This window comes from Loxodonta africana, chromosome 17, assembly GCF_030014295.1.
Source record: "Loxodonta africana isolate mLoxAfr1 chromosome 17, mLoxAfr1.hap2, whole genome shotgun sequence".
Lineage (NCBI taxonomy): Eukaryota > Metazoa > Chordata > Mammalia > Proboscidea > Elephantidae > Loxodonta > Loxodonta africana.
Window position 1 is genome coordinate 31,357,158 of NC_087358.1, and position 22,612 is coordinate 31,379,769.

At 39.3% G+C, this 22,612-nt stretch overlaps 1 protein-coding gene across 7 annotated transcripts in view; it reads right to left on the bottom strand.

The window, feature by feature from the left end:
* The window catches only part of LMO7 (LIM domain 7), a 281,227-nt gene that overhangs the window by 126,113 nt on the left and 132,502 nt on the right, over positions 1–22,612 (bottom strand). For all 7 annotated transcript variants that reach the window (XM_064270029.1, XM_064270027.1, XM_064270028.1 and 4 more), the window contains exon 3: positions 17,277–17,346. In XM_064270029.1, the coding sequence (XP_064126099.1) occupies positions 17,277–17,346 (70 nt within the window). The remainder of the gene's footprint in view (positions 1–17,276; positions 17,347–22,612) is intronic.

Consider the following 22,612-nt stretch of genomic DNA (forward strand, 5'->3'; position numbering starts at 1 on the left):
AGAAGTCCTACTGCTTGACTGAAACTTGGATCTGTTAGGGTCTGAAGGGATTTCCACAGCCGTGCCTTCAGTTTCATCTTTCCACTCTTATTTTCATTTCTGTGCCCTGAATCTGATCTTTGCCGAAAGTTTTTTTTTTTTTTTTTTTTTTTAATTTTAGCATCATTTACTGACCGACTAAAGAGGCTGATAACTTCCAAAATCATCAAGTCCTGGGTCCTTCACACTTAATAGTCCATCATTTATTCCCTCTCTCCCCTGACATTTTACTATAATCAGCAAAAAGAAACAAAGCGAAGCCTCAACACGCTACCCTGGAAACCTCCTTACCTAAATCACTCAGTTAATTGGATAGAAGTTCTATGTGCAAGGGAATCACTGGGAACCATTTTGGAGGCTGGCTACAACACTTTTAGAAAAAAAGAATACGGAATAGTCATTATTCTGGAGTACAAAGATAAAACTGTTCTGGAGAGGCTGAGTGTCAGATGTCTACCCTAAGATGATCAGAAAACAGTAACTTGGGTTTGGAGCCATGGGAAATATTTGATCTTAAAGTAAGGTTGAGGAAGCCAAGTACACATGGATAAGAACTGAAATTAAAGATGTGGAAAAGCAAAGAGAAAGAAGGATTTATAATCAAACATCAATATCTAAGGAACAGTTAGAGAAAGGAGTCAAGAAAGGAAAAAAATGAGCATCTAGACAAATAGGAGGCAAAGAAGAAGAGAACAGCATTATGGAATTAAAGATAGATGTCAAGAAGAAAAGAGGGTGAGCTGTCACAAAGAGCTCCAATGAGGCAAGAATGAAAAGCATCCAAAGAACCTGACAGTCAAGGAGACTGCCCCTTGTGAGCATACACTCTGAGAGGATTGAGAAGTAACAGGATAAATCTTGAGGAAATAATGAAGAGGACAGTATGAGGCCAACATGAATATTCTGACAAGAGACACAAAGGTAACAAAGGTCTCTGGTAAAAGCTCCTCTCCTGCTGCCCTTCATCCCACCCTCCTTCCAAAAGCACTTATCCAATAACATATTCCCATGTCCTTTCAGCAAGTTTGCTTGCTCTTTTTTTCAGTGAAGTGGTTGGGGAGAACATCAGGTGCCAGAGTTTGATTAATTATTCATTTTTTTTAGCAAGTTCTTATCAATCAACTTAAGGCCTCTTTCATTTTATTATTTTACCACTTCCTTCTTCATCCCACTTGCCCACTCACTTCTATTCCTCTCCGTTATAAGATGCCTTTTCTAACGTGCTTAATATATATATGTGACATCTAAAAACTACTGCTATATATACACATATATACATATATAGTCTAATTTGCATAAATGCTATTACTCGCCAGGTTTTTCTCTTACACACTGAATCATTGTGTTATTATGTAACTGTCTAAATCACCATTTAAGTCTCTGTTACACCACCCTAGGATCTTACCCCTCCCAAAGTGACTTGTATTTTTACTTGGAGGACTCATTAAAAAAAAAAAAAAATTGAATGATAAAATTTCAAGTGTGGTGACTTCCAGCCCACAGAGAGAATACTTTGCCTTGTAGAACTGTACTGTAACAAATATGGATGGAACGGTCTACTCATAAGGTCAAGCCAGTTAGACTCACTTCTGCAGAACTTTCCCGAGTATATAGGGTCAAGAGCAGTTTTAAATAAAAATGAGTTCTTTAATAAAGGAATGTATTTTAAAAGCCTGAATAAGATCAAAATTTTATCTGAAAAATAGGTGAAACCATGCTCAGGGCAGGGGCCTGTGAGCGCCCAGAATGACATCATCTGGAAATGCTCTCCATCAGCCAACTACTCTACCCACGTTCATTTTGGCCTGGGTCTGTGCCTAGTTTAAAGAAGATTTTCCAGTTTTTCAAAAGACAACTACCCAATCCCTCTGACCTGAGCACGTGACGGTGCAGACGAATTTATCCTGAGGCCAAGAGACTGTCCACCTCAATTCGTTTTCTATTTTTGATATCCCTGCCTCCTCTGCTACAATTAAGTGTCAGATAAACTAGTGTTTCTCTCTAGTGTGCACACAAATGACCCAGGGATTATAGAGCTCACCATCACAACTGTCACCAAAAGTATCTGAATTCTGTTCTTGTGATCTATTTACTGCGATCACTTAAAATTATTTTAAAGCAACCCCCAAGCAGCAGGGTGACTAAAATATATATGAATTTGCAGTTTAATTATACATTTTCCACCAAGAAAGCAAGATTCAGTTTTCATCCATTGGCATTTTTTTTTTTTTTAATTTTGAGAATTTGACCTGTATGTTATGGTTATGTTATGGTTTAGCTATTAATATCATCTGTGAGGTATCGCACCTACATTTTATGGCTATAACATGTAGGCAAACACACAAACATTATAGAGATCCAGCCTCCATAGTCATCTGGGAGGAAAATAAGCAGCTTGGGTCCTTTTTCTCTACAAAGGCTCAGTCATTCGCTGAGAGCAAAATGAGGAGAAGAACTGAGAATGAGGCGAGCAGTAAAGTTTTGTCACATGTGTGAACAGGAATAGGAACCAACTAGAATGCTTAAAAGGAATTGCCAGGAGACGCTGAGGCCCAGGGAATGGTATGCTGTAATGACACCAGCAGCTTGGTGATTTGATTTTTGGCCAGCACTGCTTGGCAGAGCAGAAGCAAAAACCAGACCAAGTGACGCAGAGCTGAGAGTTGGCCAAGTTAGGGCAGCTGAAGCCAAGGGACCGAGGACTGTGTGCTCTGGTAAAAGGCTAGTTACTGAAATTCTTAATCAACTCGGGTTACAATTAATTAACTACTCAGAAGCAGTAAGAAGCTTTTTCAAACTGGAACATAAATTAACCTACAGCCTTGCACATTATTCATCAAACGAGACTTCACATCAAAAATAATTCTAAAACTCTACTCTTTAAAAAAAACAAAAAGTGCTGAAAAGAGATAATTAAGAAGTTCTCTCCTCAAATTATCTATGTTCCAAAGTGAAATAAATAATTGCTTAAGGGAAATGTGTCCTAATGGTCTAAAATGAGCAATGAGCATATTTAACAAATATATACACATATATACCTTAGGTACTTAGCTCTCCTGCTCCTCATACTTCACAAGTCCCGCCAACCTCAAATCTCTTTAAATAGCCCTTGTTTCCTCAATCTCCCTTGGCCCTCACGTGACATTTTCCAGTTCCCATGTCACCTCAACTCACCGTCCAGGAAACCACTAACTTTCCCAGGTTAGCATTTATAGAGTTCTTACTATATACCAGGCAGCGTCCTGAAGCCCTTCACATCAATTACCTCATTCAATTCTTACCAAAAAGCCTTGTGAAGTAAGACCCATTATTGCTCTCATTTTACACCTGAGGAAATTGAAGCTGTTCTTTGTGACTTGCTCAAGGTCACGCAATAAGATGAGGAGCTGAGAGTCAAACTCAGCAGGTCTATTCTGCAGTCCACACTCTTAACCACCATATTAGTTTCCTATTGCCACTCTAATAAATTACCACAAACGTAGTGGCTTAAAACAATAGAGTTTATTATCTTATGGTACTGGAGGTCGGACATCCAAAATAGGTCTCACTGAGCTAAAATGAAGGTGTCAGGAGGTCTGTGTTCCTTCTGGCGACTCTAGCAAAGAATCCGTTTCCCTGCCTTTTCCATCTCCTAGAAGCTTCTCATGGTCCTTGGTTATGACCTCATTTCTCCATCTTCAAAGCCAGCAACGTCAGGTTGAGTCTTTCTCACACTGCCATCTCTCCAGTTCTCTCTCTTCTGTCTTCCTCTTCCACTCACAAAGATCCTTGTGATCACATTGGGTTCATCCAGGCTGCTCTCCCCAACTCACCAAAAAAAAAAAAAAAAGACAGCCACCTACATTGAGTCCATAGAGACTCGTGGCAATGTTCATGTGTTACTGAATAAAACTGTTCCAGGGTTTTCTTGGCTGTAATCTTACGGTAGCTGATTGCCAGACCTTTCTTCCATGGCACCACTGGGTGGGTTCAAACCACCAACCTTTGGGTTAGCAGTTGAGCACAAACTTTTCACACTGCCCAAGGATTTCCTCCCCAACTCAAGGTCAGCTAATTAGCAACTTTACTTCCATCTGCAACCTTAGTGCCCCCTTGCCATGTAAATTAACATTCACAAATTCCAGGGGTTAGGATGTAAATACCTTTGTGGAGCCATCGTTCTGCTACAGCTACCACTCCTCCTCAAAAACAGGTTCCTGGGTATTATGTCTTCCCTCCTGAGAGTGAGGCACCTATAACTCAACCCTGGATGAGAGCTGTGGTTAATTATCATAGAAAGTATCACTTGAAAGGCCACTAATAATACTCAGCTTGTAAAATGAGGATAACAGGGTTATTGTGAGGATTCATTGAGAAAATTGCTATGTGATTGGCACAGCTTCTCACATATAGTAAGTTAACAGTAAATGGTGAGAACTTACCTAACTTCACCTGTTACAGGCCACAGATGCTTATGGTTTTGTCTATTTTACCCTATTGGCTCACTGAGGTCATATATAGCTGAAATACCCAGGCCACTATTGCCATCACAGTTCACAGGAAGATGCCCTGCAAGTTTAATGGACCCCAAAACTGGCCAAACTTAGAACAGAAATAAGTTGGCTAGATAAGAATCTGAATTAAAAAAAACAAGTGTTCACGTCAGTTAAGTTGTCATAGATAAAGGCATAAAATGCAAGATTTTCTTAAAGTATCCAGACAATATAAAACCACTCTAGACTCACGTGATTAATTTTTCTCCAACTAAAACACAGGCTTCAATATCCCTGGATAAATACCTTTTGGAAACGTGGGCTCATCCACATAATTTTCAATTCTAACTTTTTATATCCAGTATATTAAACCCCAAAACCAAACCCAGTGCCATCGAGTCGATCCCGACTCATAGCGACCCTATAGGACAGAGTAGAACTGCCTCATAGAGTTTCCAAAGAGCGCCTGGCGGATTTGAACTGCCGGCCCTTTGGTTAGCAGCCGTAGCACTTAACCACTACGCCACCAGGGTTTCCTCCAGTACATTAGCTATACCTTATTGCTTCATCGTCTACAATTTGGACTAATTATTTTCCTTTTTATTAAAAATGGGGCAAGTACAAGGACCTAAGCTATATTGCCAGAAGCCTCTCTCCAAGTTTACATGGATTTAAACATTTCAGACCCTTAAAATTGAGTATTTTTACCCCACTATTTAAGATTTCAAAAGGAGCCCTGGTGGCGCAGTGGTTAAGTGCTTAGCTATTCAATGAAAGACCAGCAGTTTCGAACCCACCAGCTGCTCTGTGGGAGACAGGTGTGGCAGTCTGCTTTCTGTAAAGATTACAGCCTTGGAAACTCTCTGGAGCAGTTCTACCCTGTCCTACAGGGCCGCTATGACTTAGAATCAACTCTAGGGCAAGGGTTTTATTTATTTAAGATTTCCATTCCCTGGGTGACACAAATGGCACTAACTGAAAGGTTGATGGTTCAAATCCATCCAGTGGCATCGGGGAAGAAAGGCCTTGCTATCTACTTCCATAAGATTACAGCCATTGAAAACCTTATGGACAGCAGTTCTGCTCTGACACTTGTGGGGCCGCCATGAGTCGTGATCAACTCGACAGCAACTGGTTTATTGTTCACACAGCTACCTGTGATCATGAAAAAACAAATCAAATTGCTCTCAGAAGCCCCCAATGGCTTCTCATCATACTTAATAAAATGCAGTCTACTCACCAAAGCCCACAGAACCTTATATAATCTTGCTTGCCCACCTTCCCTTCACGTAGTTGCAGACCCACAGTCCTCCTTGCTGGTCAAGGTTGATCCTGCCTTGAAGCCTCCCATTTTCTTTCTGCCTGGAAAAGTCTCTCCCACCCCCTATATCTCACAGGGTTCACTCTTCAGGTCATTCAGGTCCCCGATCAAAGGTCAACTCTAAAAATAAAACGTCCTTGAGTGCATACACACATTCAATTACTCTCCACCTATTCACCTTATTTTTTTGGTATAATTATTGATAAGTATTTTCTTCACTATAATTATTGACACTTGATAAGACATGATATTTATTTATCCACTGTGCTTTCCTCCCATGGAATGTCAGCTCCATTGGGGAGGAACTTTCTCTGCCTTGTTTGCTGCTGTGTCTCCAGCTCCTAGAACAATATCCAACACACAGTAGGTCTTCATTAAATACTTTTAGGAAGAGAGGGACATCATGGGCCTGAGAAAATGTCAAGCGACCAGGTGCCCTCCTACCAGCTTTGTACCTTTGGCTTCTGTTCCTTATTACATCATTTGCTTTTTTTCCCTTTCCAATTTCTATGTAACAAAAGGTACCTAAAGGAAGACATTCCAAGTGTTTTTGTACCTGAATAAAACAGTCATGTATGATATAATTCTACTCAAATACTAATCATTTTTTAAACAAGTTAATTATAGTGTTGCTTTAGCAATTCTAATTCACTAATGTTAAAAAAAAAAAAAAAAGTTGCCCTCAAGGCTGAAAACTTGGCATATAAACGTTCCTCTTAGATTTTAAAACAAGTCTATTTTGGAACTCCAGGGGAGTGCTCCTAAGCTTGTGCCAATGCAGTGACTAAGATTATGGCTAGGTATAAAACAGGAGTTTCCTGATTTACAGCTCCATAGCATTCTAAGGGTATCAACGAATGTTGACAACTGAGTTTTTAAGTTTCCACTCCAGGTGAAGTTTACCTTTGACTAAGAGTAGGAGAGAAGCAGGAAGACAAGGAAACTCTTGAGGAAATCTTCTAAAATCACTTTATAAATAAGTCAGCCATCATTGACTTCCTTATATGCCATTTATATGGAAGTGTTAAGGCATTCAGATTTTCAACATCTAATATTTGTTATCTTGAAGACAGCCAATGCACAACCACATTCAGTCTATTTCCTCAGACCTGATTTATTGCATAACCCCAAACTATTTCAAAATACAGACGGTCATCCACAGGAATTCCAGTGAAATAAACAATATATATATTTAAATGAATGTACAATCATGGAAAATGTCATTTTCAATATGTAAAGTGACCTTATTTTTAGTAAATGGTTAATTTTACACTGTAATTTCTTATACAAGCATAACAATAGAATAATAGCAATTCTACAGTATTCCCCTATTCTTTTATTCAGAAGTATGAAAAAAATATTCCATGCTTTTGTTATTGGTGTTTTGTTTTGAAAGAAAATAATGACGTTGACAGACTAGTAAAATAAGACTGCTTTAAATTTTAGTGTTTGAGGCATATGTACTCAGCTTCTGACAGTGGCTGACCCTCCCTATGAAATACAAACATTTCTTCAGTGTAGACTGAGACCACAACTTAGCAATTTTCATCAAGTCTACGTAGGGTCGCTATGGGTCAGAATCGACTCGACGGCACTGGGGAGTGGGGATCAGTATCCTTTAACCCTCACTGTATTAGAAAATGGAAAAAAAAAATAAAGGTCTATCTTTTAATTTAATGAAACACCAAGGTTTGATTCAAGGGATATGAAATTTGTCTTAACACAGTGATAGGCGAGAAATGAACAAAAAATGCAAGGAGCATGGTGATTTATAGAAATATCTACCCTTTGTTATTTATCAACTGTGAGGAAATCAAGAACATGAAAACTAAAGTAGAGTTGAGCCAGAAGTAGTATCACACCCACGTTATGGGAGGGGGCCTCAGTGTTGCCCCTCTCCATTCTCTTTAACCCATACAGTGATTTACCTTCCGTTTGGAGATGGGGATCACGCAGCCAGAATCAACTCAGTGTGAATGCTGATCTTATTGGCTAAATAAACAGGTAAGATGAGTGAATCAAAAGGTATGTTTCTAGCCACTCCCAAATTTGCTAGGTGGAAGATTACCTCAAATATATCCACAAAATTACCAATAAAACTTCAGAATAGAAAACAGACACTATTTATTAGACCCTTTAACTGGTTGTTTTAATCTTTTCCATGTCTTCCCATATTATCACCTGTTAATCAGTGTTTTATACATGTCGAACCCCAAATTGGTTAACAAATGTCTTTTGCTTACCCCTAAGAGATATTTGACACAACACAGAACAACCCTGAGCACCACCACTCTTTCAAGAAGGCATATATTGCCTGTATGGATGTAATACATCCAAGCCATATTCTAACATTCTTTAAGTACTCTCTCTTCAACCATACAGAATTTATTCCTGCCTCCTACCTAGAGCCCTGGGGGTGCAGTGGCTAAGTACCTGGCTGCTAAATGAAAGGTTGGCGGTTCAAACCTACCCACCTATTCTTCGGAGAAAGGCCTGGCGATCTGTTCCCATTAAGATTATTGCCTAGAAAATCCTATGAAGCAGTTCTACTCTATCACATGGGGTCACTAGGAGTTAAAAATCTACTTGACAGCACCTAACACCGACAACCTAGAAGAGTGCAACTCTTAATTGAAAATAACAATTATATTTGTATTTTTTATATTATTTCCACCTGGATACGAAAAATGAGGAAACAGAAGTGGGCTTCTTTCCCTTCAATGCTCTGCCCTGGGGTCTGACATTTTGGTTTTATTTGTGGAAAGAACCCACAAGCTCCAGTGACCCATGACCCCCTGACAAAAGGAATAGTATAAATATGTCCAATTGCCTGAAGGTGGTTTTCAGAAAAGAACATGATAAAACCTAGGTAAAAAGAAGTCTCTTGCTGTAGGGTTGATTCCAACTCATAGCAATTCTACAGGACAGGGTACAACTGCCCCATAAGGCTTCCTGGGAGTGGCTGGTAGATTCAAACTGCCAACCTTCTGGTTAGCAGCTCAGCTCTTAACCACTGCGCCAAGGTAGCAATGTTTAAATGTTACAGCAGCTTCCCATTACTGCTGGAAGGGTACAACCCTTGGCCTGGGGTAGGCCATGCCGCTCTGCTGACATCTGTGTGTGGGGGAGAATGAGTCAGAAGTCATTTCACATATGTACAAGAACGTTAACCACCAATAAACGTATGAAAAATGGCATTTGGCAGGGCGAGTGGAGCCAAAGATGTGCCTTATTTCGTGAAGTAGCCATTATGATGACAAGGGAAACTGACACATCCAATGACTTAATCTAATTGGCACCTTTGCCCATTTCCTGCATTCCACAGCTTTCCTGAATGAGGAAGCACCCTTCCCAGCCTCTATAATCACACCTTACACATTCCACTCTTGAAAGTAACCTGGAGGAGTAACCCTTTGTAGCAAAGATGCCAAGAAATATAACCCATGTTTTTAATGCGAGTATGGGTATATATTATGGCAACCTCATGTGCTACAGAGTAGAACTGCTCCACAGGTTTTCTTGGACATAATCTTCTTGGAAAGGAGCCCTAGTGGTGCAGTTAAGCGCTCAACTGCTAACTAAAAGGTTAATGGTTCAAACCTACCCGACGGCTCTGTGGGAGAAAGACCTGGTGATCTGCTTCCATAAACATTACACTCAAGAAAACCCTATGGAACAGTTCTGCTCTATTACACGCGGTCACAATCAGGTGGAATCAACTCGATGGCACCTACCAAAAAGAACAATCTTTATGGAGGAAGATCACCAGGGCTTTCTTCCACAGTGCTGCTGGGGGGTTTGAACCACCAACCTTTAGGTTAGCAGTTGAGCAAAAACCAACTGCACCACCCAGGGACAAGTTGGAATTGACTTGACAGCAACGGATCTGGTTTTTGGTTTATGGATATATTGAGGATTTTTCTGTTAAGTCCACTGATAGACACACGCATTCAAATGATTCAAAGCAACTTTTTGGAATATCATTGCTTTCCAAAGGGAAACTACAATCAAAGCAGCAAGCATAATTAGAAAAATCAGATCTAACAGTTAGCAAACCAGCCCACGTAAGGGGTAAAATATACTTTGTTGATTCTTTAGCTCAACGGTTCTCAATCGGGGACAATTTTACTCCACGGGAGTCATCTGACAATGTCAGAAGATAGCTGTGGTTGTCACAAGGGATGAGGGGAGTTTGATACTGGCATTTAGCGAGTAGAGACCAAGGATGCTGCTTAGTATCTTACAATGCACAAGACAGACCCTCACAACAAAGAATTACCCAGCCCAAAATGTCTGTGGTACAGAGGCTGAGAAATATTGTTTTAGCTGAATACAAATAAATTATTAGGGGTCCAAGATGACAGTAAGTCTTCGAGTTAATAACCTCCTTAATATTTTCTATACATATTGTATTTCATGCACACTGACATATCAGATGGTAAACATTATTCTGGTTCAATGACTCTTTTCACTATCAGAGTACCTTGCCCGTTTCTGGGGTTTTGTTTTGGGGTTGGGTTTTTCATTCCCAAATAAAGTTTTGGTTTCAAGTTTCAGTCACTTGTACATACCCACATTTAACACCAGCTACTTTTTTGGAAGACTCAAATTCTTGGGCTAGAATCTTTTTTTAACATGGCTTTTTGAAGAACAGAAATGGAAAAGGTACTTCTCTATAAAACTTAGTCAAGTGAAGAAAGCCATATTTCTAAGAGAAAAGATGTAGAAGAACATGGTCATTGCCTTCCCAAAGAAAAAATAATCACGAGTGTTGTAAGCAAAGCACTCAATATATTTCTAAATCATCTAGGCATCTCTCTCAGTATCATCATTGCTCAGGGGATTATCCATGTTTTCCACACAGGTCCAACTGCAAAGGGTAAATCCATTGTCTTGGCTTCAAAGCTAAAATACACGTGGTAGCTGAGGTAAGCTGGATAAAAAGTATAGCTGAAGGAAAGAGAGTAAGAAGAGAGCAATGGAAGAGGTGGCATGGGGCACCAAAGCCATTCAGCTTAACTCATACACAGAAATCATGTAATTGTTACTGTATTTTACTGACCTGGTGCACCTATCCCACACAAACCTCCTTCACAAAACCCCCTTCAATACCCACACACCTGAACTAAGTGAGCCAAATGAAACCAACACCCTTGGTCACAGTCTATCTGGCCAAAAAGTCCCATCTTCTAAAGAGAACCCATCCACAGGCAGGCCAACGACCTGTGTGGCCTGGCGAGAAAAGATGACCTACCTATTCGGATTCCACACTTGGTAACCGCAACTACGAGACACTGACTAACCAAGTTCTCCTAGTTGTAATGAAGAAAAAGGAACCATGAGGCATGTGGCTGCCATGTTTATGCCTGAGCACTGGACTAACGGGAAAGTTCTCTGATAAATCCTTAAAAGAAAAAATTCTTCATATGACTTAGCTTGGAAGCATCTCTGCTCCTGGCAACTTAAAAAGCATTAATTGCTGTAAAAGTGGTGAAATGTGAATAAAGTCTGTGGGTTGTACCAATGTCAGTTTCTGGGTTTTGATATTGTACTATGGTTATACAAAATGTTACCACTGGAGGAAAGTGGATAAAGGGTATATAGGACCTCCCTGTGCTATTTTTGTTTGTTTGTGTGTTGTCAACCTTTTAGGAATCTACATTTGTTTCAAAATAAAAAGAAGTTTTTAAAGCAAACATTAATTAAAACATTTACCTATCCCATCAAATACCCAATTCTAGAACCTTTTTTTTTAACTAATTCGTTAATTCTATTAATTTATTCAAAAACTTGTATCTCAAAGGACAAACAGTATGTGATCTTACATAAGTAAAATATAGAAACAAAAGATTATTAATGGTTACTAGGGTGGGAGGGAGGAGAAAGGATGAATATTTGGGTGGCACTAAATTTATGTTAATGGTGGTAGAATGTTTTGGATGAAGATAGTGATAATGGCAGCACAACACAAAAAATGTAATAATACCACTGAGTTGTAAATGTGGAAGCTGCTGTGCTGGAGAATGTTTTGGTGTGTATCTTTTCACCACAATAAAAAGAGGGAGAGAAACCTTTGCTCTCTTACATGTATCAGTCGCTATGTTAGGCGCTGAGAATGTAAAAATTAATACAGGAGAAACCGCGAAAGCCAACCTGCGTAACATTGAAACTTGTCAGAGAAGGCGAATGCAAATATTTTCCACTAAAATGAGAAATATAAAGTAACCAGACTGCACGCACCCTGTCAAAGGTGGAAAACTTGCCAGACCCAGAAAAGCAAGGCAATCCCGTCGAGTTCCGGCTCTCACAGGTTTCATTGTAGTATGAAGAATCTGGCTCACAGTACTCATGTTTCTTCAATAGCTATCAAAACTAAGTCTCCTTCTTAAAGAATTTTTAGAGCTCAATCTTCATGTTCCCACTACAACCACACAGGGATGTACAATGAATGTCAGTATGTGCTGCCATTCTCTGCAGCGCACTTATTCTTAATGCTTTTTTACTCACTTGTCAATTTATTTGCCTGTTTCCCACCTCCCTCCTCGAACTAGAATGTAAGCTCTTTGAGGGCAGAGTTCTTATCTGTCTTTTCCCCCCACAATACATCCCTATAAACTAGAAAAACCCTAGACACAGTTCCATTGCCACTGAGTCAATTCCAACTCATAGTGACCCTATGGGACAGAAAAGAACAGCCCAGTACCGTTTCCAAGGCTGTAATCTTTACAGAAGCAGGCTTCACATCTTGCTCCGACAGCAGCGGCTAGTGGGTTCAAACCTTCAACCTTTCAGTTAATGGTCTAGCGTTTACCCATTGCATCACCAAGGCTCCTTCTTTGACACAGTGTTGTTGTCGTTAGGTGCTATCGAGTCGATTCTAATTCAGAGCAACCCTATGCACAACAGAACGAAAACTGCCCAGCCCTGTGCCATCCTCACGATCATTGGTATGCTTTTGAGCCCACTGTTGCAGCCACTGTGTCAATCCATCTCATCAAGGGTCTTCCTCTTTTTCGCTAACCCTCTACTTTACCAAGCATGATGTCCTTCTCCAGGGACTGGTCCCTCCTAATAATATGTCTAAAGTATGTGAGGTAAAGTCTCACCATCCTTATTTCTAAAGAGCTGTACCTACTACTGGCTGTACTTCTTCCAAGGCAGATTTGTTTGTTCTTCTGGCAGTCCATGGTATATTCAATATTCTTCATCAATACCATAATTCAAAGGCATCAATTCTTCTTCAGTCTTCCTTAATCACTGTCCAGCTTTCAAATGCATACGAAGCAATTGAAAATACCGTGGCTTAGATCAGACGCACCTTAGTCCTCAAACTGACATCCTTGCTCTTGTTCACTTCAAAGAAGTCTTTTACAGCAGATTTGCCCAGTGCAATATGTCCTTTGACTTGTTGACTGCTGCTTCCATGGGTGATGACTGTTCTGGATCCAAGTAAAATGAAATCCTTGACAACCTCAATCTTTTCTCCATTTATCAAGATGTTGTTTACTGGTCCAGTTTTAAGGGTTTTTGTTTGTTTTTTTTTTTATGTTGAAGTGCAATCCATACTGAAGGCTATAGTCTTTGATCTTCATCAGTAAGTGCTTCAAGTCCTCTTCACTTTCAGCAACCAAGGTTGTGTCATCTGCATAACGCAGGTAGTTAATGAGCCTTCCTCCAATCCTGATGCCCTGTTCTCCTTCATACAGTCCAGCTGCTCGAATAATTTGCTCAGCACACAGACTGAATAAGAATGGTGAAAGGATACAACCCTGGCGCGCATCGTTACTGACTTTAAACCATGCAGCGTTCCCCTGTTCTATTCAAATGACTGCCTCTTGGTCTATGTACAGTTTCCACATGAACACAATTAAGTGTTCCAAAATTCCCATTCTTTGCAGTGTTATTCATAATTTGTTATGATCCACACAGTCGAATGCCTCTGCACAAACAATACAGGTAAACACCTTTCTGTTGTTATTTCCTTTCAGCCAAGATCCATCTGACATCAGGAATGACATCCCTTGTTCCACATCCTCTTCTGAATCTGGCTTGAACTTCTGGCAGTTCCCTGTTGATGTCCTGCTGCAACCACTTTTGAATGATCTTCAGCAAAATTTTACCTGCATGTGGTATTAATGATATTGTCTGATAATTTCCATATTTTTTGGATCACTTTTCTTTGGAATGGGCACAAATATGGATCTCTTCCAGTCCATTAGCCAGAAAGCTGTCTTCCAAATTTCTTGACATAGGCTAGTGAGCTCCTCCAGTACTGCATCTGTTTGTTGAAGCATCTCCCCTGGTACTCCGTTCATTTCTGGAGCCTCGTTTTTCGCCATTCCCTTCAGCGCAGCTTGGGCTACTTCCTTCAGTGCCATCGGTTCTTGATCATATGCTACCTCCTGAAATGGCTGAATATCAACCAATTCTTTTCAGTACAGAGACTCTATGTATTCCTCCTTCCATCTTCTTTTGATGCTTCCTGCATCGTTCAATATTTTCCCTGTAGAATCCTTCAATATTGTAATTGGAAGCTTGAATTTTTTCTTCAGTTCTTTCAGCTTGAGAAATGCTGAACATGTTCTTCCCTTTTGGTTTTCTAACTCCAGGTCTTTGCACATTTCATTATAATACTTTACATTGTCTTCTCTAGCCTCCCTTTGAAATCTTCTGTTCAGCCATTTTCTTCTGCATTTCTTCCATTCGCTTTAGCTACTCTATTTTCAAGAGCAAGTTTCTTGACACAGTAACCAAGACGAAAAAAAAGCCCACTGCCGTCGAGTCGATTTCAACTCATAGCAACCCTACAGGACAGAGTAGAACTGCCCCATAGAGTTTCCAAGGAGCAGCTGGTGAATTCGAACTACCAACCTTTTGGTTAGCAGCCGTAGCACTTAACTACTATGCCACCAGGCAGTAGGCACTCATTATTTGTTAAAAGAATGAATACAAAAGAATATTTATTGGATACGTGTATGTTAGACTGCCTATATATCATTCCTTTTAAACCTCCTAACAACCCTTCCGGGTAGATCCAATCAGTTGCCATTAAGTCAACTCTGACTTATGGTAACCCCATGTGTCTCAGAGTAGATCTGTGTTCCCTAGGATTTTTAATGGCTGATTTATGAGAAGTAGAGCTCCAGGCCTTTCTTCTGAGGCTCCTCTGGGTAGACTCAAACCTGCAACCTTTCAGTTATCCGCTGAGCCTGTTAACCATTTGCACCACCCAGAGACTCCACCAGGTAGATAATGGATCTCTTATACACGTTTCAAATTGAGGGTTTGAGAAGTTTTGCTTCAAGCATCCTGACACACAGCATTAAAGGTAGTAAAATGAGGAATGTTAACAGCTTTAAACCAAGCCTGGGCTTGGCCCCATTCTGTGGCCGTGGTCACCCTTACACTCTAACACATAACTGGAAATACTCAGTGTCCTGGGTCTGGAAAATCATCCTACTCAATACACCAGAAACATATTTCATTCCAGTTTCTAAAGATAAGATCCAAACCAGATAGAATTTCTGATGATCGAAATAGAAATACTTGGAGAGATCTTACATTTAAAAATAAAACACATTTGTGCTTTCATTTAATCATAGAATCAGAACATTGAATTAAACCCCTGGCGGCCAACAACAACAAGCCACCACAATTTAAGCATTCCAAATATTCAGGGTGTTTGAGACCAAAGGCTAATTTCATTAAAAATGCATGCAATTCATCCATGAAATGACAATTTAAAATCAAGCATTAAACTATCTAAGAATAACTCCAGCCATCTGAAAGGATGAAGAGTACTTCCAATCTAACTCTAGCTTTTAATTTTCACAGGCGCTATTTCAAAAGCTATTTTCATATAAAGTTATCAATTTTGTTAAACTGAATGTTTTCTCCTAGAAAGACTCAGATTTCAAATTTTCTTTATTATTCCTCTAATTCCTTTCTCTATTCCTTACAGACCTTTTGACTCACTACACTGTTAGAGGATAATAACTATATGATAGGTTTCTGCCTAACAAAATTTGAGACCGGTGAAAACATGAAGATACAGAACGAGGTCAACCTGGTAAGAAGAAAATGAATATTCAAGAACACTCTGCTCTTGGAACTTCATGTATATTCTGTTTTGGAAGAAATCTGTAAAACTCTTCATCTTTTCTCTCTTAGATTTTTCCAACAATAAGCATTCTGAACTCAGCTTATTCCTGTCAAGATTCTGATGAGATTTTCATGCCACCATTCAACCCAGAAATTTTGGTACTGCTACCTGCACGTTGCTATGAGGCTGAACAGGTTCCAGCAGAGCTTCCAGACTAAGATGGACTAGGAAGTAAGGCCTGATGATTTACTTTTAAAAATTTGCCAACTAACAACTCTCTGGATCACAACAGTCCATTCTGCAACCGATCATAGGGATGGTACAGGACCAGGTAGCATTTTGCTGCATTGTGCATGGGGTCACCATTAGTCAAGGGCCAAATCGACAGCAAAAAATAACACCACCTTCAACTGTACATGACCTTTTTATCTGCAAACACTTCAATAGCAAAAAAAGAAGATTCCTGAATATATTATAGTAGCTTGGGTATTAAAAATAATAAAAAAAAAAGTTTACTTTTATATTCCAGTCATTAGGTGTTTTAAACTTCAGTGCTTTGTGACATTGGTTTTTTTTAACTGATCTTGATCACCAGCCTTGATTCTTAGAGGTTCCTAACATTTTGAAAATTAGTTTCCAAAGACACAACCCCATCTACTATTGGTCTCTCCAGTGTCTTGGTCCACCAAAATATCTACATAACAACAGTGTGTGGGGGAGTATTTCCTATATTCAGAATTCTGAATTTAAAACTAGAAGGAATTTTGGAAAGCATCCATAGTTGTTTTATGAATAACATTACTGAGGCAACTAGGAAGCAAGTGACTTGCCCAGCATCTCACAGGACCTTGGGAGGAAACCTATTATGTAAATGAAAAAAGCTAGTGGGCCATGAGTATTTAGCAAATACACTCACCTTCTTTCTGTGTACTGAATAAGCATAATGCATATTTCAAAAGCAGCAGAAACATAACAACTGGTGAACACCTAGAAGTTTGGGGGATCACTGTGGTCAACCAGCAAAAAAAATTGGTTGAGCTTCAGAAAGAATGTGATCCTAAAGAAATGCAGTATGTGGAAGTAATAACCCAAGATAAGCACTGTATGAAGTTTGAGGGCACAAAAATCAAAACAAAAAATAAGCAAATAAGTATGTTTCCGTAGAGATGGCACAGAGAGACAAGAACTAAAGATACAAGGACTACACCAAAGACACTCTTCTTGAGCAAAAAACCCAAAATCTAATTTGAATGGTAATTGCAGATAAGAGAACCTAAGTATAGCGATCTTTTTACATTTCAAAGACAAAGAAGTCTCATTTTGAAGATATTTTATTACTTACCAAACCTGCTATTGGCGTTGACAGTCTATTGATCTTCTTAATGATGCCAGGTTTAAGCTTATTAATCAAACTGAAAGTGAACAAAGAAAAAAAAATTTGCAATTATAAGAAAGCCAGTATCAGTTTAGTGTTCTTTTTAACATTCTCAAAAATCATGTATGTCACTATTCCATGCCCAATATGCTATTCAGACCCAGGAGTTCATCAAAAAGTAAACAACCAAGAAAACAAGTGAGGAACAGGGCTACACCAATGATCAGTGATCCTTCCCAGAACAGACAGACACACTTCTATATCCAAAGCCATGTCCTTAAAAATGGTTAGTTGCAAATTCACTAAAGAAAGGTAATATTTGATTCTGTTTCAAATAGTCGGCTTAAGAATCTCTTCATCAACATTTAGTTTACTTGGCCCTAAAAACACTTTTTTCTATTAGTAGTTTTCACTGATTTTTTTTTTCCCCTCAAACAGATCCTTATTTTAAAAGGTAGCTTCAAACCCCTGTCATTTTGCCAGATTAAAGGGTACAGGGAAACTCATACAAATAGTAAACTATTCCTTACTGTTAACTCATTCAATCCCATGATTGATTGTTTTCACCACAGCAGACCAGCTGGGTATCATTTAAACTTAAGTGTACCAAAAGTCCCCAAAATGGCCTAACAATCACCTTGGAATGCAATGTTTAACAAGTTTCGGTTATTATGACAGATACTGTTACCAAAAAAAAAAACCCCACTGCCGTCAAGTGGATTCTGATTCATAGCAACCCTATAGGGCAGACCAGAACTGCCCCATGGGGTTTCCAAGGAGTGCCTGGTGGATTCAAGCCACTATGACACCAGGTTTCCAGATACTGTAAAGAGATCTATAAATCTCCAAATATAAAACACTAAAAAAAATCTAGTTTGACTATTGCAATTTTTTATTCTAAATGTAGATTACTGTGAGTTCTACATTTTTGTTTTTCACTGATACAGTACCATATCATGTAAAAACGTAACACTAATCATGTCTTCCTAGGAATAAAAAACTTATTTTTAACTCCAATTGTAACAGCCTGCACCACCTTCCCCCGCCCAAAAAATAAATAACTCATTGCCATCGAGTTGATTCCAACTCATAGCGACCCTATAGGACAGAGTAGAATTGCCCCACAGGGACTCCAAGGAGAGGCTGGTGGATTCGAACTGCAGACCTTTTGGTTAGCAACCGAGAACTTAGTCCGCTGTTTTACACATGGTTTTCTATTAATGCTAGCTAGCTTGGTTGCTTAATAATTAGTAACTGCCAGAACACAGTATCTTGAAACTGTTATTTCTCCTATTCAATAATCCATCCAAAATAAAAAAAAACAACCACCGTTCTCTATTTTGTAATATAGCTCTAAAAAGAAAGCAAATACAAATGAAAAAAAAAACCCAAACATTCTTAATTTACTGGTCTCTTCTTCACAATGAGCCACAGAAAAAATTCTGAAGCTTGAGAAATGTTGCTGCTTCAACGTTCCAGAGACTTACCCTTGAATGTGCTAAAAAGAAGACAAAAGTCTCAATTTAATAACCTTCAGTACATCGTTCAACAATATTCAAAATTACAACAATGACTTAAGAAAAAATTAGTCTGGTAAAGCAGTTTGTCAATTTTCATAGTTTCTTCATACGAAGATCTTTAGACGATACAGACAGTAAGATAGAAATCTGTAGAATTTTCCCGGATTGTCACTGCATGATTCCTAATTTCTGATTCGTGCACTGAAAGCCACATAGAAGGAAGGCTTTCTCCCTCTGTGGCCACATGATTTTTCTTCAATCACTAATTGAGGGGCCAGAGGAGAATTTAGCAGGTTCATCAGAAATGAAAATTCCAAATTCAATCTTCTAGTTTTTCTCTATTAGCCAGATATTTCTTTAATTCTATTACTGCAGGAATTGTTGCCACGCATACAAGAACAATCAACTGAAGCATTACTTAACAGAAGCATAATTCTGGAAGAGTAAAACTCAAGAAATTAGTTGCAGGTGCTGACCACTAGCTTGCCAGTCCTACAGCTTGACCCTCCTATAAGTTAGATCTTAAAATGCAATCTTTCTACACCCAGCAGAAATGAAGGTGGAAATGCAAACAGAAACCTGTACACTAGTATTCACTGCACTTCTCATGATAGCCAAAAGGCAGAAACAACCAAAACGTCCACCAGCAGGTGAACGGATAAACTAAACAAAATGTGGTACATACACACAATGGAATACTACCCAGTAACCCGGTGCCGTCGAGTCGATTCCGACTCATAGCGACCCTATAAAATAGAATACTACTCTGCCATAAAGTGAAGTCAAGTCCAGATGCATGCCACAACATGGATGAACCTTGAAAACATCAGGCTGAGCAAAAGAAGTCAATCTCAAAAGGACAAATACTGTGTGATCTTATTTATATGAAATAAGCAAATATATAGAAATCATCAAAAATCATTAGTGGTGACCAGAGGTAGAAGGAAGGGGGGGAAGGGAGAGTTTTTGCTTAGGGGGCATTGAGTTTACGGAACAATTTGAAAAAAAAAACAGCAAGAATGGTTGCACAATTTGAAATCTAATCAATGTTACTGGAATGTACATGTAGAAATTGTTGAAACGATGTACGTTTTGTTACATGTATTTCCACCAAAATAAAATTAAAAAAAAATTTAATACAATCTTCCAGGGATACAAAATAAATGCCAATATGAGCTGAGGCAATATATAAAATCTCAGGAAAGTTTGGTACTATTTTTCCTTATTAAACAAGTTGTTGTTGTTGTTATTGTTAGGTGCCATGGAGTTGGCTCTTGACTCATAGTGATCTAACATACAACAGAAGGAAAACACTGCTGCTCCTCGCCATCCTCACAATCACTGCTGTGTTTGAGCCCATGTTGCAACCACTGTGTCAATCCATCTCGCTGAGGGCCTTCCTCTTTTTCACTGACCCTCTACTTTAGCAAGCATGATGTCCTTCTCCAGGGACTGATCCCTCCTAATACCGTGTCCAAAGTATGTGAGACGCAGTCTTGCCATCCTTGCTTCTAAGGAGCAGTATGGATGTATTTCTGACAAGACAGATTTGTTCGTTCTTTTGGCTGTTGTTGTCAGGTGCCATCGAGTCAGTTCAGACTTATAGTGACTCTGTAAACAACAGAACGAAACACTGCCCGGTCCTGCGCTATCCTCACAATTGTTGTTACTTACGCTTGAGCCCATTGTTGCAGCCACCAGGTCAGTTCATCTCATTGAGGGTCTCCCTTTTTTCACTGACCCTCTACTTTACCAAGCATGACATCCTTCTACAGGGACTGATACCACCTAATAACATGTCCAAAGTATGTGAGACATAGTCTTGCCATCCTTGCTTCTAAGGAGCATTCTGGCTGTACGTCTTCTAAGACAGGTTTGTTTGTTCTTTTGGCAGTCCATGGTACTTTCAATATTCTTCACCAACACCACAATTCAAAGGTGTCAATTCTTCTTTGGTCTTCCTTATTCATTGTCTAGCTTTCACATGCACATGAGGCAACTGAAAACACCATGGTTTGGGTCAGGGGCACCCTAGTCTTCAAGGTGACATCCTTGCTTATTAACACTTTAAACAGGTCTTTTGCAGCAGATTTGCCCGTGCAATGCATCCGTTGATTTCTTGACTGCTGCTTCCATGGCTGTTGATTGTGGATACAAGTAAATTGACATCCTTGACAACTTCAATCTTTTCTCCATTTATCGTGATGTTGCTTATTGGTCCAGTTGTGAGGATTTTTGTTTTCTTTATGTTGAGGTGCAATCCATGCTGAATGCTGTGGTCTTTGATCTTCATCAGTAAGCACTTCAACTTCTCTTCACTTTCAGTAAGCAAGGTTGTATCATCTGCATAACACAGGTTGTTGATGAGTCTTCCTCCAATTGTGATGCCCCGTTCTTCTTCATATAGTCCAGCTTCTCAGATTATTTGCTCAGCATACAGATTGAATAAGTATGCTGAAAAGGTACAACCCTGGTGCAGATCTTTCCAGACTTTAAACCACTCAGTATCCCCTTGATCTGTTCTAAGAACTGCCTCTTGGCCTATGTACAGGTTCCTCACGAGCACAACCAAGTGTTCTGGAATTCCCATTACTTGCATTGTTATCCATAATTTGTTATGATTTCACAGTCAAATGCCTTTGCATAGTAAATTACATACAGGTAAACATCTTTCTGGTATTCTCTGCTTTCAGCCAGGATCCATCTGACATCAGCAACGAAATCCCTGGTTCCACATCCTCCTCAGAATCTGGCTGGAATTTCTGGCAGTTCCCTGTCAATGTACTGCTGCAAACACTTTTGAATGATCTTTGGCAAAATTTTACTTGCATGTCATATTAGTGATACTGTTCAATAATTTTCACATTCGGTTGGATCACCTTTCTTTGGAATAAGCATAAATACATATGTCTTCCAGTCGGTTGGCCAAGGTAACTGTCTTCCAGACTTCTTGGCATAGACAAGGGAGCACTTCTGGTACATGGTATATTCAATATTCTTTGCCAACACCATAATTCAAAGGCATCAAGTCTTCTCTGGTCTTCCTTATTCATTATTCAGCTTTCGTACATGAGGCAACTGAAAATATCATGGCTAGGGTCAGGCACACCTTAGTCCTCAAGGACTATGAAAAGAAGTGTCATAAATTCCTGCTCCACCCATCTGAGTCACTGGTAACTTTTGCCAGATCATTCCATTTACCTGTATACTTCACTTATCACTCTGTATTTCAGGGTTAGTAATATCAAAAGAATGCTTTAAAGTACAGTTTCTGGAATGGATAATAACAGTTAGCTCTAAGTTAAACTAGCCAACAGAAATAAGGGGTAGAGGTAAAGGAAATAGCATAGATAAATGAACCCCCCCCCCAAAAAAACCCAGTGCCATCGAGTCAAGGCCTCCCAATAATGAGTCAATTGACTTCATCCTCATCAGAAGGTTCCAGAGCTAATACTAGAAGTAGTGCACACACAGTGGATTAGTATTCCTTCTCCACTCCTGAGCCTTCTACTATGTGTGTAAACACGGAAACGACCGCAAGGAAAAAACAAGCGTCTGGATAACATACAAATTAACCTCTAAAAAGTTGAGTCACTAGAGGAAAATGGTATTTTATTTTGCTGACTATTACAATAGTCATCAGTATAAGCACTAGGATGTGGAGAAAATGTACATATAAGTTTGACAAATATTGGTCATCCAAATTATTAATCATGAATTTGGATGATCAATATTTGTCAAACTCATATGCATTATTTTCATATACAATTAAAGGAAGGACTT